The sequence below is a fragment of the Eumetopias jubatus genome, unplaced genomic scaffold, assembly GCF_037043125.1.
Source record: "Eumetopias jubatus isolate StellerSeaLion01/CBP00866 unplaced genomic scaffold, mEumJub1_p1.0 scaffold_11, whole genome shotgun sequence".
Lineage (NCBI taxonomy): Eukaryota > Metazoa > Chordata > Mammalia > Carnivora > Otariidae > Eumetopias > Eumetopias jubatus.
The window spans coordinates 64505931-64531393 of record NW_028274817.1 but is presented as its reverse complement, the minus strand read 5'-3'; the positions used below and the strand labels follow the sequence as shown (position 1 = coordinate 64531393).

At 37.9% G+C, this 25463-nt stretch overlaps 1 protein-coding gene across 1 annotated transcript in view; it reads right to left on the bottom strand.

Moving 5' to 3' along the window:
• Nucleotides 1–20033, bottom strand: part of LOC114207438 (fibronectin type III domain containing protein 3C1-like) — a 62519-nt gene extending 42486 nt beyond the window's left edge. Inside the window, 4 exon segments of the mRNA XM_088028983.1 lie at nucleotides 770–846; nucleotides 10450–10525; nucleotides 13007–13129; nucleotides 19953–20033. Of these exon segments, the coding sequence (XP_087885109.1) occupies nucleotides 770–846; nucleotides 10450–10525; nucleotides 13007–13129; nucleotides 19953–20033 (357 nt within the window).
• Nucleotides 20034–25463: the final 5430 nt, after the last annotated feature.

The window sequence follows — 25463 nt, the reverse complement described above, 5'->3', positions numbered from 1 at the left end:
ACACAGTCCTCCATTGACAAGTGTGTGGGTTGTTTGCAACCTTCTATTATCACAAACAATACTGTAATGAATAATCTTGCATATTTATTATTCCAAATTTGTATAAAACACATCTGTAGGATAAATTCCTCAAAGTGGAATTGCTGGGTGAAAAGGAATATGCATTTGTATTTTTGTTAGATATTGTTGAAATAGATAATTTAGAATCAAACTATATTATATTGACTTATTTAGCATATTATTGATTTCCACAGTTGTGCAATAGAAAAAGACATATTCTCAATTATAAAATTTCAAGGCCACAAAATATCTTGTTGATGTCTATAGGAGAAATATTTCCCTGTTCATTTTAGGTGCTTGGTAAATATTTGAAGAATTTTTTAAAAAGTGCCCTTTCCTGCCCAGCAACTGAGAATGAAATACTACTGAACTGAAAATACGTAACTGTAGGGATTAAAGCATACACACTATCAAATGCCATTACTGTAGCAATTGTAATAGGTAATCAAGATTGGTTAAGGTACTGAGAAACAAAAAACAATAGAGGATTAGTGAATATGATGAGGTGCAAATTCATTAGATGAATAACGAATTATTTACAAGACAATCTAAGGGAGATTTGGTTAAGCTTAACTGCAATTTTTTTTTAGCAATAATGATAACAAAATGAACAACTAAATAGTATTTCAGAAGATTTATCATATAGTGACATAATAACTGTTAAATGATGCCTTAGGGCTAAATACCAAATAAAACCATACTCATATACCTGAGACATGTAACCAGGAGGAAGATATATTCGTGGCAAAGTACCACTTGGTGACATCAGTGGTACATCAGCGGGTCCTAAAAGAGAATTATTATTAATAAATTCTTTAATAGGAGGAGGAGGAGCAAGATGGCAGAGGAGTAGGAGACCTAAATTTCATCTGGGCCCAGGAATTCAGCTAGATAGGTATCAAACCATTCTGAATACCTACAAACTCAACAGGAGATTGAGGAAAAGAATAGCAGCAATTCTATGAACAGAAAAGCAACGACTTTCTGGAAGGTAGGATGTGTGAAGAAGGGAATCTGAGGCAATATTTGGGAAGATAGACCACGGGGGGAGGGAGCCTCCGTAAGCCAGCTACCGGCAAGTGATAGAGCAACAGAGCACAAAACTGGAACTTTTAGAAGTCTGCTCTGCTGAGGGACATCACTCTAGTGGCTAAGTGGGGGGTGGAACCCTCGCTGGGACAGTGTGGTCTCAGGATCCTTGGGGTCACAAGAAGACTGGGGGTGCCTGAGTGTGGCAGAGCTCCCAGGTATCGGAGTGGGGAAGCCGGCTGCAAAGACAGAGCCGAGGAGTGGGCTCTTGGCTCAGGGTTGCCATAAACCATGATCTGTGGCACAGTCTGGCCACTAGTCTTTGAGTTGGGACCCAACAAGCAGCAGATCTGGGGAGATTCCCCTTCTTCCCCCAGGAGGAGCAGCATGGGAGCGCACTGCAGGAATCTGCTTTGGAGACTCCAAAGGGGGTCATGTGCTAGGGGAGATAGAAACACTTGGTCACAGGCCAGGTGAGCACGGAGTGTGGCTGGAGACCAGGGAGACATGAGTGATTGACTGCTTTTCTATGAGGGCTCACTGAGGAGTGGGGCCGCGAACTTTCAGCTCCTCTGGGACAAGAGATTGGGAGGCCGCCATTTTCACTCTCATCCTCCAAAGCTGTACGGAAAGATTTCAGGGAACAAAAGCTACCGAGAGCAAACCCCAGCAGATTACTTATCCTGGCCCCTGGCAAGGGCGAGGCAATTCTGCCTCAGGCAAAGACATTTGAGAATCACTGCAACAGGCCCCTCCCCGAGAAGATCAGCAAGAACATCCAGCCAAGACCAAGTTTACTGATCAATGAGAATTGCAAAACCCCAGCACTAGGGGAATACAGCAAATAAAATTCATGGCTCTTTTTCCCATAATTCTTTTGTCTTTCAAAATTAATTTTTAAAATTTTCATTAATTTTTCTTTTTCTAATTTTTAGTTGAATTTTCTTCTTTCCTTTTCAACAAACATCAATTCCTTTTTAAAAATCTTTCTCAATTTTCATTTTTACAGTCATATTCTATCCCTTCATTGTATTTAACCTTATTTTTTGTATATATATAAGTTTTTCTTTCTTTAAAATTTTGGGATACAGTTTCTTCTAATGGACCAAAATATACCCTAGATCTAGTGTGACATTGTCCTAGTCTCCTGCCTGGTCACATTCTCTCTTTTTTTATAATTTTTTTCATTCTTTATTCAACCAATTTTTTATCTTATCAATTCCTTTTTTAAAAATCTTTTTAAATTTTCATCTTTACACTCATATTCCATCCTTTCATCATATTTACCCTTATTTTTGTATATATATATAAATTTTTCTTTCTTTAAAATTTTGGGAGGCAGTTTCTTCTAACAGACCAAAATACACCTAAAATCTAGTGTGTGGCTCTGTTCTATTCACCAGCATGATCATATTCTTTCTTTTTTTTCCCATTTTCCTCCCCAGTTTGGGGCTCTTCTTATTTGTTTAGTGTATATTTTTCTGGGATTGTTGTTATCCTTTTAGTATTTTGTTCTCTCATTCATTTATTCTCCTCTGGACAAAATGAAAACACGGAAAAACTCACCTCCAAAAAAAAAGACCAAGAGGCAGTACTGACTGCCAGGGACCTAATCAATACAGGCATTAGTAAGATGTCAGAACTAGAGTTCAGAATGACAATTATAAAGATACTAGTTGGGCTTGAAATAAACATGGAAGATACTAGAGAATCCCTTTCTGAAGAAATAAAAGAACTAAAATCTAAACAAGTCGAAATCAAAAAGGCTATTAATGAGTTGCAATAAAAAAATGGAGCCTCTAACTGCTAAGATAAATGAGGCAGAAGAGAGAATTAGTGATCTAGAAGACCACATGATGGTGAATAAAGAAACCTAGATAAAGAGAGATAAATAACTACTAGATCACGAGTGGAGAATTCAAGAGATAAGTGCTACCATAAGATGAAACAATATTAGAATAATTGTTTCCCAGAAGAAAAATAAAGAGAGAGAGGGGCAGAAGGTATATTGGAACAAATTATAACAGAGAACTTCCCTAATTTGGGGAAGGAAACAAGTATCAAAATCCAGGAGGCACAGAGAACTGCCCTCAAAATCAATACAAATAGGTCAATACTCCAACATCTAGTAATAAAACTTACAAGTCTCAGAGACAAAGAGAAAATCCTGAAAGCAACTCAGGACAAGAGGTCTGTAACCTACAATGGTAGAAATATTAGATTGGAAACAGACCTCTCCACAGAGACCTGGCAGGCCAGAAAGGACTGGCATGATATATTCAGAGCACTGAATGAGAAAAATATGCAGCCAAGAATATTATATCCAGCTAGAATATCACTGAAAATAGGAGAGATAAAAAAAAAAAACCTTTCAGGACAAACAAAAATAAAGAATTTGTGAACACCAAGCCAGCCCTACAAGAAATATTGAAAGGGATCCTCGAAACAAAGAAAGAGCCTAAAAATAACATAGACCAGAAAGGAACAGAGACAATATACAGTAACAGTCAACTACAGGCAATACAGTGGCACTAAATTCATATCTTTCAATAGTTACCCTGAATGTAAATGGGCTAAATGCCCCAATCAAAAGACACAGGCTATCAGATCAAAAAAAAAAAAAAAAAAAAAAAGACCCAGGGATATGCTATCTGCAAGAGACTCATTTTAGACTCTCCAGATTTAAAGTAAGGGAGTGGAAAACAATTTACCATGCCAATGGACATCAAAAGAAAGCTGGGATGGCAATCCTTCTATCAGGCAAATTAGATTTTCAACCAAAGACTATAATAAGAGGTGAGGAAGGGCACTACATCCTACTTAAAGGGTCTATCCAACAAGAAGATCTAACAATTGTAAATATCTATGACCCTAACATGGGAGCAGCCAATTACATAAGCCAATTAATAACAAAATCAAAGAAAGACATCGACAATAATACAATAACAGTAGGGGACTTTAACAACCCCCTCACTGAAATGGACAGATCATCTAAGCAAAAAATCAACAAGGAAATAAAGGTTTTAAAAGACACACTGGACCAGATGGGCTTCACAGATATATTCAGAATGTTCCATCCCAAAGCAAAAGAATACACGTTCTTCTCGAGTGCCCATGAAACATTCTTCAGAATAGATCACATCCTGGGTCACAAATCAGGTCTCAACTGGTACCAAAAGATTGGGATCATTCCCTGCATATTTTTGGAACACAATGCTTTGAAACTAGAACTAATCACAAAAGGAAAGTTGGAAAGAACTCAAATACATGGAGACTAAAGAGCATCCTACTAAAGAATGAATGGGTCAGCCAGGAAATTAAAGAAGAATTAAAAAAATTCATGGAAACAAATGAAACTGAAAACACAACTGTTCAAAATCTTTGGGATGCAGCAAAGGTGGTCCTAGGAGGACAGTATATAGCAGTACAAGCCTTTCTCAAAAAACAAGAAAGGTCTCAAATACACTACCTAACCCTACAACTACAGGAGCTGGAGAAAGAACAGCAAATAAAGCCTAAACCCAGCAGGAGAAGAGAAATAATAAAGATCAGAGCAGAAATCAATGAAATAAGAACCAAAAGAACAGTAGAACAGATCAACGAAACTAGTAGCTGGTTCTTTGAAAGAATTAATAAGATTGATAAACCCCTGGCCAGACTTATCAAAAAGAAAAGAGAAATGACCCAAATAAATAAAATCATGAATGAAAGAGGAGAGATCACAACCAACACCAAAGAAATACAAACAATTATAAGAACATATGATCACCAAGACAACATGGTACTGGCACAAAAACAGACATATAGACCAATGGAACAGAATAGAGAACCCAAATATGGACCCTCAACTCTATGGTCAAATAATCTTTGACAAAACAGGAAAAAACATGCAATGGAAAAAAGACAGTCTCTTCAATAAATGGTGCTGGGAAAATTGGACAGCCACATGCAGAAGAATGAAACTTGACCATTCTCTAACACCATTCACAAAGATAAACTCAAAGTGGATGAAAGACCTCAATGTGAGACAGAAATCCATCAAAATCCTAGAGGAGAACATAGGCAGTAACTTCTTTGACATCACCCACAGCAACTTCTTTCAAGGTACATCTCCAAAAGCTAGTGAAACAAAAGCAAAAATGAACTTTTGGGATTTCATCACGATAAAAAGCTTCTGCACAGCAAAGGAAACAGTCAACAAAACAAAGAGGCAACCCACAGAATGGGAGAAGATATTTGCAAATGACACTACAGATAAAAGACTGGTATCCAAGATCTATAAAGAACTTCTCAAGCTCAAAACCCGAAAAACAAATAATCAAGTCAAAAGGTGGGCAGAAGATATGAAAAGACGCTTCTCTGAAGAAGACATACAAATGGCTAACAGACACAAGCAAGAATGTTCATCATCATTAGCCATCAGGGAAATTCAAATCAAAACCACATTGAGATACCACCTTACACCAGTTAGAATGACAAAAACGGACAGGGAAAGAAACAACAAATGTTGGAGAGGTTGTGGAGAAAGGGGAACCCTCTTACACTGTTGATGGGAATGCACGTTGGTACAGCCACTTTGGAAAACAGTGTGGACGTTCCTCAAAAATTTAAAAATAGAGCTACCCTATGACCCAGCAATTGCATTACTGGGTATTTACCCCAAAGACACAGATGTAGTGAAAAGAAGGGCCATACGCACCCCAATGTTCATAGCAGCAATGTCCGCAATAGCCAAACTGTGGAAAGAGCCGAGATGCCCTTCAACAGACGAATGGATAAAGAAGATGTGGTCCATATATACAATGGAATATGACTCAGCCATCAGAAAGGATGAATACCCAACTTTTACATCAACATGGATGGGACTGGAAGAGATTATGCTAAGTGAAATAAGTCAAGCAGAGAAAGTCAATTATCATATGGTTTCACTTATTTGTGGAACATAAGGAATAGCATGGAGGACACTAGAAGAAGGAAGGGAAAAATGGGGGGGAATTGGAGGGAGAGATGAACCATGAGAGACTATGGACTCAGAAACAAACAGGGTTTTGGCGGGGGGAGGGGGAATTGGTTAACCCGGTGATGGGTATTAAGGAGGGCACATACTGCATGGAGCACTGGGTGTTATACGAAAACAATGGATTGTGGATCACCACATCAAAAACTAATGATGTACTGTATGGTGACTAACATAACATAATAAAAATAAGAAGAAAAAAAAAGAAATAGATGCATTCCTAGAGACGTATACAGTACCAAAACTGAACCAGAAAGAAATAGAAAATCTGAACAGACCCATGACCAGCAAGAAAATTGAAGCAGTAATTAAAAATCTCCCAACAAAGAGCCCAGGGCCAGATGGCTTCCCAGGGGAATTCTATCAAACATTTAAAGAAGAATTAATACCTATTCTTATGAAACTGTTCCAAAAAATAGAAATGGAAGGAAAACATCCAAACTCGTTTTATGAGGCCAGCATTACCTTGCTCCCAAAAGCAAAGACCCCATCAAAAAGCAGAACTACAGACCAACATCCCTGATGCACATGGATGCAAAAATTCTCAGCAAAATACTAGCCAATAGGATCCAATAGTACATTAAAAGGATTATTCACCACGACCAAGTGGGTTTTATCCCTGGGCTGCAAGGTTGGTTCAACATCTGCAAATCAATCAATGTGATACAATACACTAATAAAAGAAAGAACCAAGAACCATATGATCCTCTCAACAGATGCCGAAAAAGCCCTTGAAAAAGTATAGCATCCTTTCTTGATCAAAACTCTTCAGAGTATAGGGATAGAAGGTACATACCTCAATATCATAAAAGCCATCTATGAAAAACCCACAGCGAATATCATTCTCAATGGGGAAAAACTGAGAGCTTTCGCCCTAAGGTCAGGAACACGGCAGGGATGTCCACTATCACCACTGCTATTCAACATAGTATTAGAAGTCCTAGCCACACCAATCAGACAACAAAAAGAAATAAAAGGCATCTGAATCAGCAGAGAAGTCAAACTCTCACTGTTTGCAGATGATATGATACTTTATGTGGAAAACCCAAAGACTCCACCCAAAAACTGCTAGAACTCATAAAGGAATTCAGTAAAGTGGTAGGATATAAAATCAATGCATAGAAATCAGTTGCATTTCTATACACCAACAATGAAACAGAAGAAAGAGAAATTAAGGAGTTGATCCCATTTACAATTGCACCCAAAACCATAAGATACCTAGGAATAAATCTAACCAAAGAAGCAAAGAATCTGTACTCAGAAAACTATAAAATACTCATGAACGAAATTGAGGAAGACACAAAGAAATGGAAAAACGTTCCATGCTCATGGATTGGAAGAACAAATATTGTGAAGATGTCAATGCTACCAAGGGCAATCTACACATTCAATGCAATCTGCATCAAAATACCATCAACGTTTTTCAAAGAAATGGAAAAAATAATCCTAAAATTTGTACGGAAACAGAAAAGACCCAGAATAGCCAGAGGAATGTTGAAAAAGAAAAGCAAAGCGGGTGGCATCACAATCCCGGACTTCCAGCTCTATTACAAAGCTGTCATCATCAAGACAGTATGGTACTGGCACAAAAACAGACACATAGATCAATGGAACAGAATAGAGAGCCCAGAAATGGACCCTCAATTCTATGGTCAACTAATCTTCAACAAAGCACTAAAGAATGTCCAGTGGAAAAAAGTCTCTTCAACAAATGGTGTTGGGAAAATTGGACAGCCACATGCAGAAGAATGAAACTGGACCATTTCCTTACACCACACACAAAAATAGACTCAAAATGGTTGAAAGACCTCAATGTGAGACAGGAGTCCATCCAAATGCTACAGGAGAACACAGGCAGCAACCTTTTCAACCTCAGCCACAGCAACTTCTTCCTAGAAACATCACCAAAGGAAAGGGAAGAAAGGGCAAAAATGAACTATTGGGACTTCATCAAGATAAAAAGCTTTTGCACAGCAAAAGAAACAGTCAACAAAACAAAAGACAAGAGACAGAATGGAAGAAGATATTTGCAAATGACATATTAGATAAAGGGCTAGTATCCAAAATCTATAAAGAACTTATTAAACTCAACACCCAAAGAACAAATGATCCAATCAAGCAATGGGCAAAAGATATGAACAGACATTTTTGCAAAGAAGACATCCAAATGACCAACAGACACATGAAAAAGTGCTCAACATTCCTCGGCATCAGGGAAATCCAAAATAAAACCTCAATGAGATACCACTTCACACCAGTCAGAATGGCTAAAATTAACAAGTCAGGAAATGATAGATGTTGGTGGGGTTGTGGAGAAAGGGGAACCCTCCTACACTGTTGGTGGGAATGCAAGCTGGTGCAGCCACTCTGGCAAACAGTATGGAGGTTCCTCAAAAAGTTGAAAATAGAGCTACCCTATGACACAGCAATTGCACTACTGGGTATTTACCCCAACGATACAAATGTAGTGACCTGAAGGGGCACATGCACTGCAATGTTTATAGCAGCGATGTCCACCATAGCCAAACTATGGAAAGAGCCAATTGTCCATCAACAGATGAATGGATAAAGAAGAGGTGGTATATATATACAATGGAATATTATGCAGCCATCAAAAAAATGAAATCTTGCTATTTGCAACGACATGGATGGAACTAGAGGGTATTATGCTAAGCAAAATAAGTCAATTAGAGAAAGACTAGTATCATATGATCTCACTGATATGAGGAATTAGAGAAACAAAACAGAGGATCATAGGGGAAGGGAGTGAAAAATGTAAAAAGTTGAAACCAGAGAGGGGGACAAACCATAAGAGACTCTTAATCTCAGGAAACAAACTGAGGGTTGCTGGAGTAGAGGGGTTGGGAGGGATGGGGTGGCTGGGTGATGGACAATGGGGAAAGTATGTACTATGGTGAGCGCTGTGAGTTGTATAAGACTGATGAATCACAGACCTTTAGCCCTGAAACAAATAATACATTATATGTTAATTAAAATAATTTTAAAAATTCTTTAATAACTTTAAACAAAGTCTGTTTAACTTTTCATAGTGAAAACCAGCTCTATGCAGCCAGCCCTTTTCAAAGCGTCTGTTGCTTACTTGCAAAGGAACCTAGGTATGAATGTAGATGAATCAATGCAAATTCATCACAATTGTTGGAAAATAAAGCACATAATGGGGATTGGGTAAAATTTATATTATAAAATCTTTGGCAAATTTTACTGCTAATAAAAACGAAGTAACAGCTTTCCAGTATATTGTTGTGTATAGATTAATGGAAGTTTCACTCTGAACCATAAAATATATTTATTTTAGTGATGTTACATAAATATTAATTTTAAGCTTTTCATTGATTATAATAAAGTGAAAGTTTTTAGAAAACATAATAATATAGAGAAGGACCCAATGCTACTCATGTGATACCCTACTTTTATACTAGGTATTTTTACTGTCTTAGACATACAATTACACAGGAATAAAAATCCTACACAGAATGGAAACTTTTGTTAGTCATCATTCTTTTGTTTTTCTGAAATTATTAAAATTACTGCTTAGTTTAAAAAATATATGTGGCTCTCAAGTCCTAGAATGGTAATTTCCTTTTAATAATGGGGAAAATAATAAATATGAGTTTACAATAAACTTTATATAGCAGCCATATGGAATCAATTGCTAAATGATAATTTTTTTAAAAAATGACAATGTTTTAAAAAATTTTTGAGACATAGATCTAAAACACTTCAGGATACAAAATAATTGGCATAAGAACAAAAACAACCATCACAATATGAATAATACTAAATCTTATATGAAGTAAATATAAATTTTATATTACTATGGAGTCAATTCTATATGCTATATATACATATATTGCAAACTAATATGTATATATAATTTATCCTCCTCCTGTATATTGTTATATCTTGAATACCTAGTATAGTGCTAGAACATGATAGGCACTAAAAAAAATACTTGAATGTATGAATGAATGAGCTCTCTGAAGGCCTCAGTAGTCATCTCCTATAAGAGAAGAGTCTAAAACTATTAGTGGCTGTCAGTATATCCGAGATGTGAACTTTTTCAAATGAAATTCGTGAATTAATCTTCAATTTAAAAAAAGTAATTTACATGAAGATCTCTAGTAAGACTAGCAACATGAGCCCTGGTTGTTGTATTGATACTATGCTCCTATGAGGACTATGTAAATGTAAGAGGATTCCATATGGCCCAAATGGGAAGGGATACTAATGGAATAGATTACTAGTAAAGTCATTTCATACTAATATTTAAATTTACTCTATTTGCTTTCAAGAAACACACACCTAATTATACTTCTACTGACCTTGGATATTCTGAATGTTTCCGTCATCAGACATGATGGTGAAGGTCTCCCCAGGGTTAACTTGCACAAATATAATCTAGAAATAAACCATTCTTTGATGAAAAACTTTTCTGTTTATTAATCTATGAAAAATCATTATTGTCATTTTTTTAAAGTTTTATTTAAATTCCAGTTAGTTAACATACAATGTAATATTAGTGTTAGGTATACAGTTTAGTGATTCAACACTTACATACAGCATCCTGTGCTCATCACAAGTGCACTCCTTAAGCCCTATCACATATTTAACCCATCTTCCCTCTCCCTCCATTCTGGAAACCATCAGTTTGTTCTCTGTAGGTAAGAGTCTACTTCTTGCTTTGTCTCTCTCTTTTTTTCCTTTGCTCATTTGTTTTGTTTCTTAAATTACACATATGAATGAAATCATACGGTATTTGTCTTTCTCTTACTGGCATTTCACCTTAGCATTATGTTCTCTAGCTCCATCCATGTCATTATTTGTGCTGTTTCCATAATTTGGCTATTGTAGATAATGCAGCTATAAATATTGGGGTACATATGTCTTTTCAAATTGATATTTTTGTATTCCTTGGGTAAATACCTAGTAGTGCAATTGTGGATCGTAAGGTAGTTCTATTTTTAACTTTTTGAAGAACAAGACAGGGATATCCATTCTCACCGCGTTTAGTTAACATAGTCTTGCAAATCCTCGCCACAGCAATCAGACAACAAAAGCAATAAACGCATCTAACTTGGCAAGGAAAACATCAAACTTTCACTTTTTGCAGATGACATGATACTCTATATAGAAAACCCAAAAGACTCCACCCAAATATTGCTATAACTGATACAGGAATTCAGCAGAATTACAGGATATAAAATCAATGCACAGAAGTCAGTTGCATTTCTATACACCAATAATGAAGCAGCAGAAAGAGAAATTAAGGAATTAATCCCATTTACGATTGCACCCAAACCCGTAAGATATCTAGGAATAAACCCAACTAAAGAGGTAAACAACCTGTGATCTGAAAACTGTAAAACACTTATGAAAGAAATTGAAGTTGACACAAAGGAATGGAAAACCATTCCATGCTCATGGATTGGAAGAACAAATATTGTTACAATGGCTATATTATCAAAATCAGTCTACACCTTTAATGCAATCCCTATCAAAATACCATCAGCATTTTTCAGAGCTAGAATAAACAATCCTAAACTTTGTATGGAACCACAAAAGACCCCAAACAAACAAAGCAATCTTGAAAAAGAAAAGCAAAGCAGAAGACAACACAATTCCAGACTTCAAGTTATATTATAAAGCTATAGTCATCAAGACAGTATGGTACTGACATAAAAACAGACATAGATCGATGGAACAGAATAGAAAACCCAGATGGACCCACAGATATATGGTCAACTAATCTTTGACAAAGCAGGAGAGAATATCTGATGGACAAAAGACAGTGTCTTCAACAAATGGTGTTGGGAAAACTGGACAGCAACATGCAGAAAAATGAAACTGGACCACTTTCTTGTACCATGCACAAAAATAAACTCAAAATGGATGAAAGACCTACGTGCGAGACAGGAAGCCATTAAAATCGTAGAAGAGAACAAAGGCAGCAAACTCTTTGAGATTGGCTGTGGCAACATCTTACTAGATATGTCTCCTGAGGCAAGGGAAACAAAAGCAAAACCAAACTATTGGAACGTCATCAAGATAAAAAGCTTCTGCACAGTGAAGGAAACAATCAACAAAACTAAAAGGCAACCTATGGAATGGGAGGAAATATTTGCAAATGACTTATCAGAAAAAGGGCTTGTATCCAAAATGTATAAAGAACTTATAAGACTCAGCACCCAAAAAACAAATAATCAGGTTAAAAAAAGAACATACATAACTAATGAATCATGGAATGCTACAATAAAAACTAATGAAGTGCTCTATGGTGACTAACATAACATAATAATAATAATAAAAGAACTGAACTGCAAAAAAAAAAAAAGAAGAAGACACGAATAGGCATTTCTCCAAAGAAGACATCCAGATGGCCAACAGACATATGAGAGGATGCTCAACATCACTGACCATCAGGGAAATGCAAATGAAAACTACAATTAGATAGCACCTCACACTTATCAGAATGACTAAAATTAACACAAGAAACAACAGGTGTGGGTGAGGATATGGAGAAAGGAGAACCTAAAACTCTGTTGTTGGTGGGAATGCAAACTGGTGCAGCCACTCTGGAAAACAGTATGGAAGTTCATTATTGTCATTTTGAAAAATATTCAGACTCACTAATTATTGGAGTCTTCAAATGCTCAAGAAGAAGAGTACATTTGGATCAATGGGCACTTAGGAGAAGTTCAATATCCCTAAGTAACGGGTCCTCCCCCATCCAAGTAAAACTTAATATAATAAGGTCATAGAAAATAGGTGCATTGACATGGAAAGACTAATTCCCACTCTCCAGGAAAACAAAAAAAACAACACCTGAAAAAAGTGAAAAACAGAAAACAAAACTTGTCTGATGGTAAAATTCAAATGTACTTGTTGTATCCAATACTGAGGAAAAGAAGGCCGTCTGGTATATCTCTTGGGATGAGTCATCATTTGTGAATAATTGGTAGTATACTGTGTTCCAACAGTGGTGTCCAGATAATAATTCTCCATCTAGTAAAAAAAAAAAAATGTATATTTAGGGGAGGAGAAAAAGATGGCGGAGGAGTAGGGGACCCTTTTCCAACCAGTCCCCTGAATTGAGCTGGATATCCACCAGACCACTCTGAACACCAACGAAATCAGCCTGAGATGTAAGACAATATATCTGGATCTCTACAAACAGAATATCACCAGCGGTTGGTTTTGAGGTATGAAGCAGGGAGCTGTGATTCCGAGGACAGATATCGGAAGATAAATGGAAGGGGGAGGGAACAATGGGGATCTTGCACCACCAGTAAGCAAAAGCCTCCCACGCTGGGGACAGGGCACAGACTTGCAGACCAGTAGCAGCAGAAAAGGACCTTAAGGCAGTCCCCAAGACTGAAACCTGGAGCAGCCGGTGGGGACAGGCATGTGAACTGGGGATGGCTGGTGATTTTAGAAGCACAGAAGGGCAGAGACTTGCCCCTGTGCCCTGACCTGGAGGCAAGGACTGGGAGCCCTGCTGACGGGAGCACAACCCAGGATGCTGTGGTTTATAGCAGCACAGACAGAAACAAGATAGTGTGGCCTGGAGAGCTCACTGAAGAATAGTCTGCAATCTCTCTGCTCTGAGGGAAAGTGTTGAAAATGATCTCTTCTCTCTGACTCTTGGAAGAGACATGGAAAGCCACCAGGAAAGCCGTGAGAGAACAAAAGACCCATAAAACCGGTTTTCACTGAGCCAATCTCCCCAACAGGGGGCAGGGAAACTCTGCCCAAACAGGGTTGCCTGAGTAACAGCACGGCAAAACCTTCCCCCAGAAGACAGGCTGGGAGAACAAGAGGCCAACAACCCTAAGGTCCCTATAAAACAGGTGCATCTTGCTTGGGTTGTGGTCAATAATTTGGGCTCTCTACACTCCCTCAACTAGCCCTCAACAAAATGACTAGCAGGAGGAACCCCCAAAATAAGAAAGACTCAGAGACTGTGACTTCTGCCACAGATTAACAAATGGATACAGATATAACCAAGATGTTGGAAATGGAATTTAGGGTAGCAATTGTGAAGACCATAGCTAGAAGGGAGAAAATGATCAATGGCAACACAGTCTCTAAAGGCAGAAATGAAAGCTGAACTGGCAGAACTTAAAAATGCTATCAGTGAGATCCAATCTAATACACATAATCTAACAGCTAGGGTAAGCAAGGCAGAAGAACCAATTAGTGGTTTAGAAGACCAATTAATAGACAAGAAAGGGAAAGAAGAGGCCACGGGAAAAAACTCAGAATTCATGAAAATAGAATCAGAGAAATAAGTGACACCATGAAACGTTCCAATATCAGAGTTATTGAGATCCCTGAGGGGGTGGAGAGAGAGAGAGGACTAGAAGCTATATTTGAGGAAGTTGTAGCTGAGAAATTCCCTAATCTGGGGAATGAAACAAACATTCGTGTCCTAGAGGCAGAGAGGATCCCTCCCAAGATAAAGGAGAACAGACCAATGCCTCAGCATGTAATAGTAAATCTTGCAAATCTTAGAACCAAGGAAACCATCTTAAGCGCAGTTAGGGGGAAAAGATTCCTTACGTACAGAGGGAGGAACATCAGAATAATATCAGACCTATCCACAGAGACCTGGCAAGCCAGAAAGGCCTGGAAAGACATATTCAGGGTACTAAATGAGAAGACCATGCATCCAAGAATAGTTTATCCAGCAAGGCTGTCATTTAGAATGGATGGAGAGATGCAGAGCTCCCAGGACTGGCAGAACCTGAAAGAATATGTCACCACTAAGCCAGCCCTGCAAGAAATATTAAAGGGGGTTCTATAAAAGGAGAAAGACCCCAAGAGTGATATAGAACAGAAATTTACAGAGACAATCTATAGAAACGAGGACTTCACAGGCAACATGATGACAATTAATTCATATCTTTCAATAATCACTCTCAATGTGAATGACCTATATGCTCCCATAAAATGGCGCAGGGTTGCAGATTGGATACAAAGACAGGACCCATCCATATGCTGTCTACAAGAGACTCATTTTGAACCTAAAGATGCAACCAGACTGAAAGTGAAGGGATGGAGATCCATCTTCCATGCCAAAGGACCTCAAAAGAAAGCTGGGGTAGCAATTCTCACATAAGACAAACTAGATTTTAAGCCAAAGACTGTAGTTAGAGACACAGAAGGACACTATATCATTCCTAAAGGGTCTATCCAACAAGAATATCTAACAATTGTAAACATCTATGCCCCGAAAATGGGAGCAGCCAACTACATAAGCCAAATGTTAACCAAAATACAGTCATATTGATAATAATATGTTAATTGTAGGAGACCTCAATACCCCACTCTCAGCAGTAGACAGATCATCTAAGCAGAAAACCAACAAAGAAACAAGAGCTTTGAATGACACACTGGACCAGATTGACCTCATAGATATATACAGAACATTCCACCCAGAACAACAGAATACACGTTGTTCTCGAGCACACACGGAACCTCCTCCAGAATAGACCACATACTAGGTCACAAATCAGGTCTCCACCGATAACAAAAGATTGAGATTATTCCCTGCATTTTCTCAGACCATAATGCTTTAAAAGTGGAAATCAATCACAAGAAAAAATTTGGAAGAAATTCAAACACATGGAAGCTAAAGACCACTCTTCTTAAGAAGGTTTGTGTGAACCAGGAAATCAAAAAAGAACTTAAACAATTCATGGAAACCAATGAGAATGAAAACACATTGGTCTAAAACCCACTGGATACTGCAAAGGCAGTCCTAAGGGGGAAATACGTAGCCATCCAAGCCTCACTCAAAAAAATAGAAAAATCCCGAATTCACCAACTGACTTTACACCTTAAAGAACTGGAGAAAAAGCAATAAACGATGCCTAATCCATGCATTAGAAGAGAAATAATTAAGATTAGAGCAGAGATCAATGAATTAGAAACCAGAAACAGTAGATCAGATCAATGAAACTAGAAGCTCGTTCTTTGAAAGAATTAGTAAGATCAATAAACCACTGGCCAGGCTTATACATAAGAAAAGAAGGATCCAAATTAATAAAATTATGAATGAAAGGGGAGAGATCATGACTAACACCAAGGAAATAGAAACAATTATTAGAAACTATTATCAACAACTATATGCCAATAAATTAAGTAACCTGGAAGAAATGGATGCTTTCCTGGAGACCTATAAACTGTCAAGACTGAAACAGGAAGAAACTGACAACCTGAATAGGCCAATAACCAGTAATGAGATTGAAACAGTGATCAAAAACCTCCCCAAAAACAAGAGTCCAGGGCCTAATGGACTCCCTGGGGAATTCTACCAAACAGTCAAAGAAGAAATAATACCTATTCTCCTTGAAGCTGTTTAAAAAAATAAGAACAGAAGGAAAGCTTCTAGACTCATTCCATGAAGCCAACCTTAATCCCCAAACCAGGCAAAGACCCCATCAGAAAAGAGAATTTCAGACCGATATCCCTGATGAATATGGATTCCAAAATCCTCAACAAAATCCTAGGTAACAGGATCCAACAATACATTAAAAGGATCATCCACTACGACCAATGGGATTTATCCCCAGGATGCAAGTGTGGTTCAACATTTGCAAATCAATCAATGTGATAGAAGACATTAATAGGAGAGAGAAGAACCCTATGGTCCTCTCAATTGATGCAGAAAAAGCATTTGACAAAATACAGCATCATTTCCTGATTAAAACTCTTCAGAGTATAGGGATAGAGGGAACATTCCTCAAGTTCATAAAATCCATCTATGAAAAACCCACAGCGAATATCAAACTCAATGGGGAAAAGCTGAGAGCCTTTCCCTTAAGATCAGGAACACGACAAGGATGACCACTCTCGTCACTATTGTTCAACATAGTACTAGAAGTCCTAGCAACAGCAATCAGACAACAAAAAGAAATAAAAGGTATTCAAATTGGGAAAGAAGAAGTCAAACTCTCTCTTTTTGCAGATGACATGATACTTTATGTGGAAAACCCAAAAGACTCCACCCCCAAATTACTGGAACTCATACAGGAATTCAGTAATGTGGCAGGATACAAAGTCAATGCACAGAAATCAGTTGCTTTCTTATGCACTAACAATGCAACTGTAAAAAGTGAAATTAGAGAAATGATTCCATTTATAATAGCACCAAAAACCATAAGATACCTCGGAATAAACCTAACCAAAGAAGTAAAGCATCTATACTCTAGAAACTACAGAACACTCATGAAAGAAATTGGAGAAGACACAAAAGATGGAAAAACATTCCATGCTCATGGATTGGAAGAATAAACATTGTAAAAATGTCTATGCTACCCAGAGCAATCTATACCTTCAATGCCATCCCAATAAAAATTCCAATGATATTTTTCAAAGCGCTGGAACAAACTATCCTAAAATTCGTATGAAATCAGAAAAGACCCCGAATCGCCAAGGAAATGTTAAAAAAAAATAAAGCTGGGGGCATCCAGTTGCCCTATCTGAAGCTATATTACAAAGCAGTGATCACCTAGACAGCATGGTACTGCCACAAAAACGGACATATAGACCAAAGAACAGAATAGAGAGCCCAGATATGGATCCTCTACTCTATGGTCAAATAATCTTTGACAAAGCAGGAAAAAACATGCAATGGAAAAAAGACAGTCTCTTCAATAAATGGTGCTGGGAAAATTGGACAGTTATATACAGAAGAATGAAACTCGACCATTCTCTAACACCATACACAAAGATAAGCTCAAAATGGATGAAAGACCTCAATATGCGACAGGAATCTATCAAAATCCTAAAGGAGAACATAGGCAGTAAGCTCTTTGACATCAGCCACAGCAACTCCTTTCAAGATACATCTCCAAAGGCTAGTGAAACAAAAGCAAAAATGAACTTTTAGGACTTCCTCAAGATTAAAAGCTTTTGCACAGCAAAGGAAACAGTCAACAAAGCAAAGAGGCAACCCACAGAATGGGAGAAGATATTTGCAAATGACACTACAGATAAAGGGCTGATATCCAAGATCTATAATGAACTGCTCAAACACCCAGAAAACAAATAATCAAGTCAAAAAATGGGCAGAAGACATGAACAGACACTTCTCTAAAGAAGACATACAAAGGGCTAACAGACACATGAAAAAATGTTCATCATCATTAGCCATCAGGGAAATTAAAATCAAAACCACATTGAGATACCACCTTACACCTGTTAGAATGGCAAAAATTGACAAGGCAAGAAACAACAAATGTTGGAGTGGTTGTGGAGAAAGGGGAACCCTCTTACACTGTTGGTGGGAATGCACGTTGGTACAGCCACTTTGGAAAACAGTGTGGAGGTGCCTCAAAAAATTAAAAATAGCGCTACCCTATGACCCAACAATTGCACTCCTGGGTATTTACCCCAAAGACACAGAGGTAGTGAAAAGAAGGGCCGTATGCACCCCAATGTTCATAGCAGCAATGTCTGCAATAGCCAAACTGTGGAAAGAGCCAAGATGCCCTTCAACAGACGAGTGGATAAAGAAGATATGGTCCATATATACAATGGAATATTACTCAACCATCAGAAAGGATGAATACCCAACTTTTACATCAACATGGATGGGACTGGAAGAGATTATGCTAAGTGAAATAAGTCAAGCAGAGAAAGTCAACTATCATATGGTTTCACTTATTTGTGGAACATAAGGAATAACATGGAGGACATTAGGAGAAGGAAGGGAAAAATGAAGGGGGGAAATCAGAGGGGGAGACAAACCATGAGTGACTATGGACTCTGGTAAACAAACTGAGGGTTTTGGGGGGGTGGGATGTTGGGTTAGCCTGTTCATGGGTATTAAGGAGGTCATGTACTGCATGGAGCACTGGGTGTTATATGAAAATAATGAATCATGGAACATTACATCAAAAACTGATGATGTACTGTACAGTGACTAACATAACATAATAAAATTAAATTAAATTAAAAAAACAAAAAATGTACATTTAATTTCAGGAAGGTCATTTGTACCTCCGTTCCTTTTGATATGGTGATGTCAAACCAAATTATAATGCAGAAGTAGAATATTTACTTTTTTAACTCCAAAGAAAAAAGTTAAGTGATTTTTCACACTGTATATGTAGATAAGACTTTTCCTGAATAGGGATGCCTGGGTGGCTCAGTGTTGGTTAAGTTGCTGACTCTTGATTTTGGCTTAGGTCATGATCTTGGAGTCCTGGGATTGAACCCCATATCAGGCTCTGCTTACTGTGGGAAGTCTGCTTCAGCATTCTCTCTCTCACTCTGCCCTTCCCTTTCTTTCTCTCTCTAAATAAATAAATCTTAAAAAAAAGACTTTTTTTGAATAGATTGCTTTAAATGAATAAATGCTAAATCTAAACCACATTCTTTCTTTCTTGAAACCAATCCGGTAAGTAGAAGTCATTGCTGCTCAAAATAAACCTTTAAATATTAGAAAATTGAACTCACAGATATAAATGAGTATGAAAGAAGTTTAGTCTGCTTTAGAGTCATACTTTTAGACTATTCATCAGAAGATACTGTCTGTGGATAGTATAATCTTTCAACACCAGGACTTTTGAGCTGATCAAGGGAGGCTGAAAAAGCAGCTAAATCCACCCGAAAGGAGGTTATATGTGGCCTAAATGTCTCTAACTGGATTTTAAAAAGGCTACAAGGAAGATAAATCAATGTTTGTGAAAAGACTGAAAACTTCCAAATTAAGTGGGCAATCATAAAAATGATACACGTTTTCTAAATAAAGGCAATACTGGATTCAAGAAAGACTTGACCAGTTATAATGAAAAAGAAAGAGCAAAACTATCCTTACCCGATGCATGGGGTCGCCATTGATACCTGAAGCTACAGGAGGTATTTCAGTAAGAGTAGGTGTAAGCCCATGTTCAGCCATGTCTAAAAAGATTGGCTTTCACTGTAAGTGATGTTTCTAGAAAGAGTGTAATTGTAAATTAAATGAAGTCAAAGCAGTGATTTTAAATGACAAAATCTGATGAAATACTCCTTAGAAAAGGCATTTTAAATACTTTTTCTTTCCAGAAATGTTACTTAACTGAAATTGTTCTATGGCAACATTTCAAAGTAATCATTAGTCTTCATAAATAAAAATATATGAAATCTGGTGTCAAGAGGTTGGAATTGTTCACGCTTCACTCATGAAAACAAGTGAAGGTAGCTCCATTTCACAGCATGAAGAATTGTTTAGTTAAACAAGTCATTGGTCATTTGAGCCATTCAGATCAAGTCCATTTAATTTCTAATCTATGATTTTAATTGCCAAATAAGACTTCATATTGATTAGAAGGCTGTAAGAATCAACTAGATCTGTTTAAAAAGGATAGGAACATAGATAATTACTTTAACTCAGATACTAAACCCAAATATCTTAAACATAGCCCAAAGCTTCCAACCAAAACCTTTAGACTTAAAATACTTTCCAGGTTCAAATACCTCATGTGTAGATGGCACCAAGTGATGAAATATGGTAGGTTAGTCCAGATCCTTGATTCCATAAACACTTGGACAAAAATCAGAAAGAATAATATGATTCTTTTGAACGTGGAGAAAGAGGATACTCAAGGGAGGACCTCTTGGAGCTAGTCAAGTCCTCCAAATGAAGTGTACTGTTATGATTCACAACTCCTTGGTAACACTGATGTAAAAGAATGTTCACTATGTCACAATTCTAGTCACTACTTACATCATTTCCTTACCAAGATTTTATGTATTCCTAGGAGACTTTTTACTGGCAAATACAACTTTTCATAAATGAGAGACTCAAATTTTTTTAAAATGAAAACTTTCGGGAGTCATAAAGAAATATGGAGCCTATGTAGCAGGAAAATGTGTATGTTCTCTTACGTTAGGGATATAGGAAATAGCTATGTACTTAGTGTTCTTTTTAAAATATCTACTCAACAGTGAAAATCACTTTAGGCTAATTTAAATCTCTCTTGCATTACCACAGAATTTGTTTCACTTATGGTAAAAGTCATTGTTCTCCTAGTCATTCAAATGACTGCACTGATCAAGATTTAAAACAACCTACAATGACATTTTAAAAATAGAGACTATAGCAACAATCTCTTTGCATGTGTGTATATATGTGTGTGTGTGTGTGTGTATCCCCTCCCATCCCTTAATCTCTTAATTTTCATCAGAACTCCCAATCATTGGTGCATATGATATGTCATATTAATAGAATTTACTGCTGGGGTGGTAGTCCAAGATGGCGGAGGAGTAAGAGACCTAAATTTTGTCCTAAATTCAGCTAGATAGCTATCAAACCATTCTGGATACCTACAAACTCAATAGGAGATCGAAGAAAAGAATAGCATCAACTCTATGAACAAAAAAGTGACCACTTTCTGCAAGGTAGGACATGTGGAGAAGTGAATCTGAGGCAATTTAGATTGCCTGTGGAGAATTGATTGCCAGATTGCCTCCACAAGATAGACTGCGGGGAGTGGGGGGGAACCTCTGTCAGCTGGCTACTGGCAAGTGATAGAGCAGAAGAGCACAAAATCAGAATTTTTAAAGTCTGCTGTGCCAAGGGACATCATTCCAGGGCTAAGCAGGGGGTGGAGCTCTCGCTGGGATAGTGTGGTCTCAGGACCCTCAGGATCACAGAAAGACTGGGGGTGCCTGAGTGCGGCAGAGCTCCCACGTATTGGAGTGGGGAAGCCAGCTGCAAAGAGTGAGCCGAAGAGTGGGCTTTCATCTCGGGGTTGCCATAAACCGTGGCCCATGACATAGTGGGGCCACTACTCTTTGAGCAGAGGCCCAACAACCAGCAGATCTGGAGTGACTTCCTTTCCTCCCTAGGGAGGAGCGGCACGGGAGCATGTGGCAGGAATCTGCTGGGTTTGGAGCCTCCAAACAGGACTATGTGCCAGAGATAGAATGCTCGGTCACAGGCCGGGTGAGCACGGAATGCAGCTGGAGACGAGGGAGACAGGAGTGATTGACTGCTTTTCTCTGAGGGCTCACTGAGGAGTGGGGCCCCAAGCTCTCAGCTCCTCTGGGGCCAGAGATTGGGAGGCCACCATTTTCATTCTCATCCTCTAAAGATGTGCGGAAAGCCTTCAGGGAACAAACACTACCGAGAGCAAACCCCAGCAGATTACTTAGCCTGGCCCCTGGCAAGGGCAGTGCAATTCTGCCTGGGGCAAAGACATTTGAGAATCAATGCAACATGCCCCTCCCCCAGAAGATCAGAAAGAACATCCAGCCACATGGTGAGTGCTGTGAATTGTGCAAGACTGTTGAATCACAGATCTGTACCTCTGAAACAAATAATGCAATATATGTTAAGAAAAAGAAAAAGAAGAAGAAGATAGCAGGAGGGGAAGAATGAAGGGGGGTAAATCGGATGAGGAGACAAACCATGAGAGATGATGGACTCTGAAAAACAAACTGAGGGTTCTAGAGGGGAGGGGGTGGGAGGATGGGTTAGCCTGGTGATGAGTATTAAAGAGGGCACGTTCTGCGTGGAGCACTGGGTGTTATGCACAAACAATGAATCATGGAACACTATATCACAAACTAATGATGTAATGTATGGTGATTAACATAACAATAAAAAAATTTAAAGAAAAAAAAGGATAGCAAGATGGGAAGAATGAAGGGGGGGAAATCGGAGGGGGAGATGAACCATGAGACACTATGGACTCTGAGAAACAAACTGAGGGTTCTAGAGGGGAGAGGGGTGGGGGGATGGGTTGGCCTGGTGGTGGGTATTAAGGAGGGCACGTTCTGCATGGAGCATTGGGTGTTATGCACAAACAATGAATCATGGAACACTACATCAAAAACTAATGATGTAATGTATGGTGATTAACATAACATAATAATAATAAAAAAATAAAATCAACAGGATTTATAAGAAAAAAAAAAAAAAGAACATCCAGCCACGACTAAGTTTACCAATCAATAAGAACTGCAAAACTCCAGGGCTAGGGCAATATAGCACATAGAATTCATGGCTTTTTCCCCATGATTCTTTAGTCTTTCAAGTTTAATTTTTTTAAAATTTTTTCTTTTTTTTAAATTTTTCTTTCCCTTTTCAACCAACTTCTTATCTTATCAATTCATTCTTTAAAATCTTTTTTAATTTTCATTTTTACAGTCATATTCTATCCCTTCATCATTTAATCTTATTTTTTGTATATATATACATTTTTCTTATATATTTAAGCTTCTTAGTAGTTTTTTTTTTAAAGATTTTATTTATTTATTTGACAGAAAGAGACACAGTGAGAGAGGGAACACAAACAGGGAGTGGGAGAGGGAGAAGCAGGCTCCTCACTGAACAGGGAGACTGATGTGGGGCTCGATCCCAGCTGGGATCATGACCTGAGCCAAAGGCAGACACTTAACAACTGAGCCACCCAGGCACCTCAGCTTCTTAGTAGTTTTGATATATTTAATTTCAAGCTGAGTCTAAGTTCCTTAAGTATCCTTACCGTTCCATAAATGCATAGGGAATGCTACAGTTAAAAAACGTTGATGGGATGCCCTACTGCATGTTGCTATAAAGGGTTTTTGTGCCCCACTCCATAAAGCCCAAGCTAAACCATATGACTATACACAAGTAACACTAAAATAAAGTATAGCAATCAGGGAACGACTACAAGGAATTATTCTGCTTTATGAATATTCATAGAGTTTATTTAATTCAGTTGTTCAGATGACAGTATTAAAATTTTATAGTAAGTAGACATATTTAAATGATTTCAAATGGATTATTTTGATAGCTAATGTTTTATGTAGTATGATAAAAGGATAACTTCAGAACCCCATCTAAGTACAGTTTATACTATCCCATACATAATCGTTTTGAAGAAATCTGTGAACCTTAAACACTACCTCTTTTAGAGAAAGAAAATACCTCAAAAATTTAACCTGATTAAGATGCAATGCTTAGGGATGCCTGGGTGGCTCAGGCCGTTAAGCGTCTCCCTTTGGCTCAGGTCATGATTCCAGGGTCCTGGGATTGAGTCCCACATCGGGCTCCCTGCTCAGCGGGGAGTCTGCTTCTCCTTCTCCCTTCTGCCTCTCCCCCCGCTGGTGCTCGTTCCTCCTCCCTCTCTAATAAATAAATAAAATCTTAAAAAAAAGAAGCAATGCTTACTTTCCAGAATTATGTTTTAGACTTAGAATTTCCCTATAAGCTTATAATTTGTGTATTTCAATTTAGAATGCATAGTTTTGGTCAAAAAGTGCTTGTGTTTCCTACTCTTTCCTTCAGATGTATTATTATTATTATTTTTAAAGATTATTTATTTATTTGACAAAGAGAGACACAGCGAGAGCAGGAACACAAGCAGGGGGAGTGGGAGAAGGAGAAGCAGGCTTCCCGTCGAGCAGGGAGCCCAATATGGAGCTCGATCCTAGGACCCTGAGATCATGACCTGAGCTGAAGGCAGATGCTTAATGACTTGAGCCACCCAGGTGCCCCCTTCAGAAGTACTATTCATAAGATAAAGTTCCTTACAGCAACTTTTTAGTATTCTGATTCCGAAGTCACAAATAATTGCTTCTAAAACTGGAAAAAAATTATTTTAAAAAAGACTTCTAGAATGTACTTTTGCCAAAGAATTGCAGTTTAAATTTCACTTCTAGTTTGATAAAAAGTCTATTCTGTATACTCTTGAAATAAATATTAATTATGTAAGCCACTGATCAGTTAAACTAAACCTTAGTGAAAGAAAACGTGATCTTGTTATCATTTCAGTTTTCTCTCAGTGACGGTAAAATTGGATTGTTTTATAGTGGAAGTCTGAGAATCAAAGGGCCTGAGGTCAAATTTCCGCTTGCCACTTATTAAGCAAGTCTCCTTTATATTTGTATTCTGCATTACCTAGCACATAGTAGACACTTAAGAAATGTGGCATGGGTGACATCACCAACAAGGCAGAAGAAGAGTTTTTTTTTTACCATCTTCTCCCCCCACCCCCAAAATCACCAATTTTGACAATCACCCACAGACAAGAGTGCCATTGTGGAAGTCCAGGAGATTTCATTTCACACCTGCTGGAATGGCTATTACCAAAGATATAACAAGTGTTGGTGAGGATTTGGGAAAAAAGGAACACTTGTGCACTGCTGGTGGGAATATAAATTGGTACAGCCACTATGGAAAACAGTATGGAGTTTCCTTAAAGAATAAAAAAAGAGAACTATGTATGTTCCAAAAATTCCACTTCTATGTATATATCTGAATGAAAGGAAATCACAATCTCAAAGAGATATCTGCATGCAATGTTCATTGAAGTATTATTAACAATAGTCACGACATGGAAATAACTTATATGTCTATTAA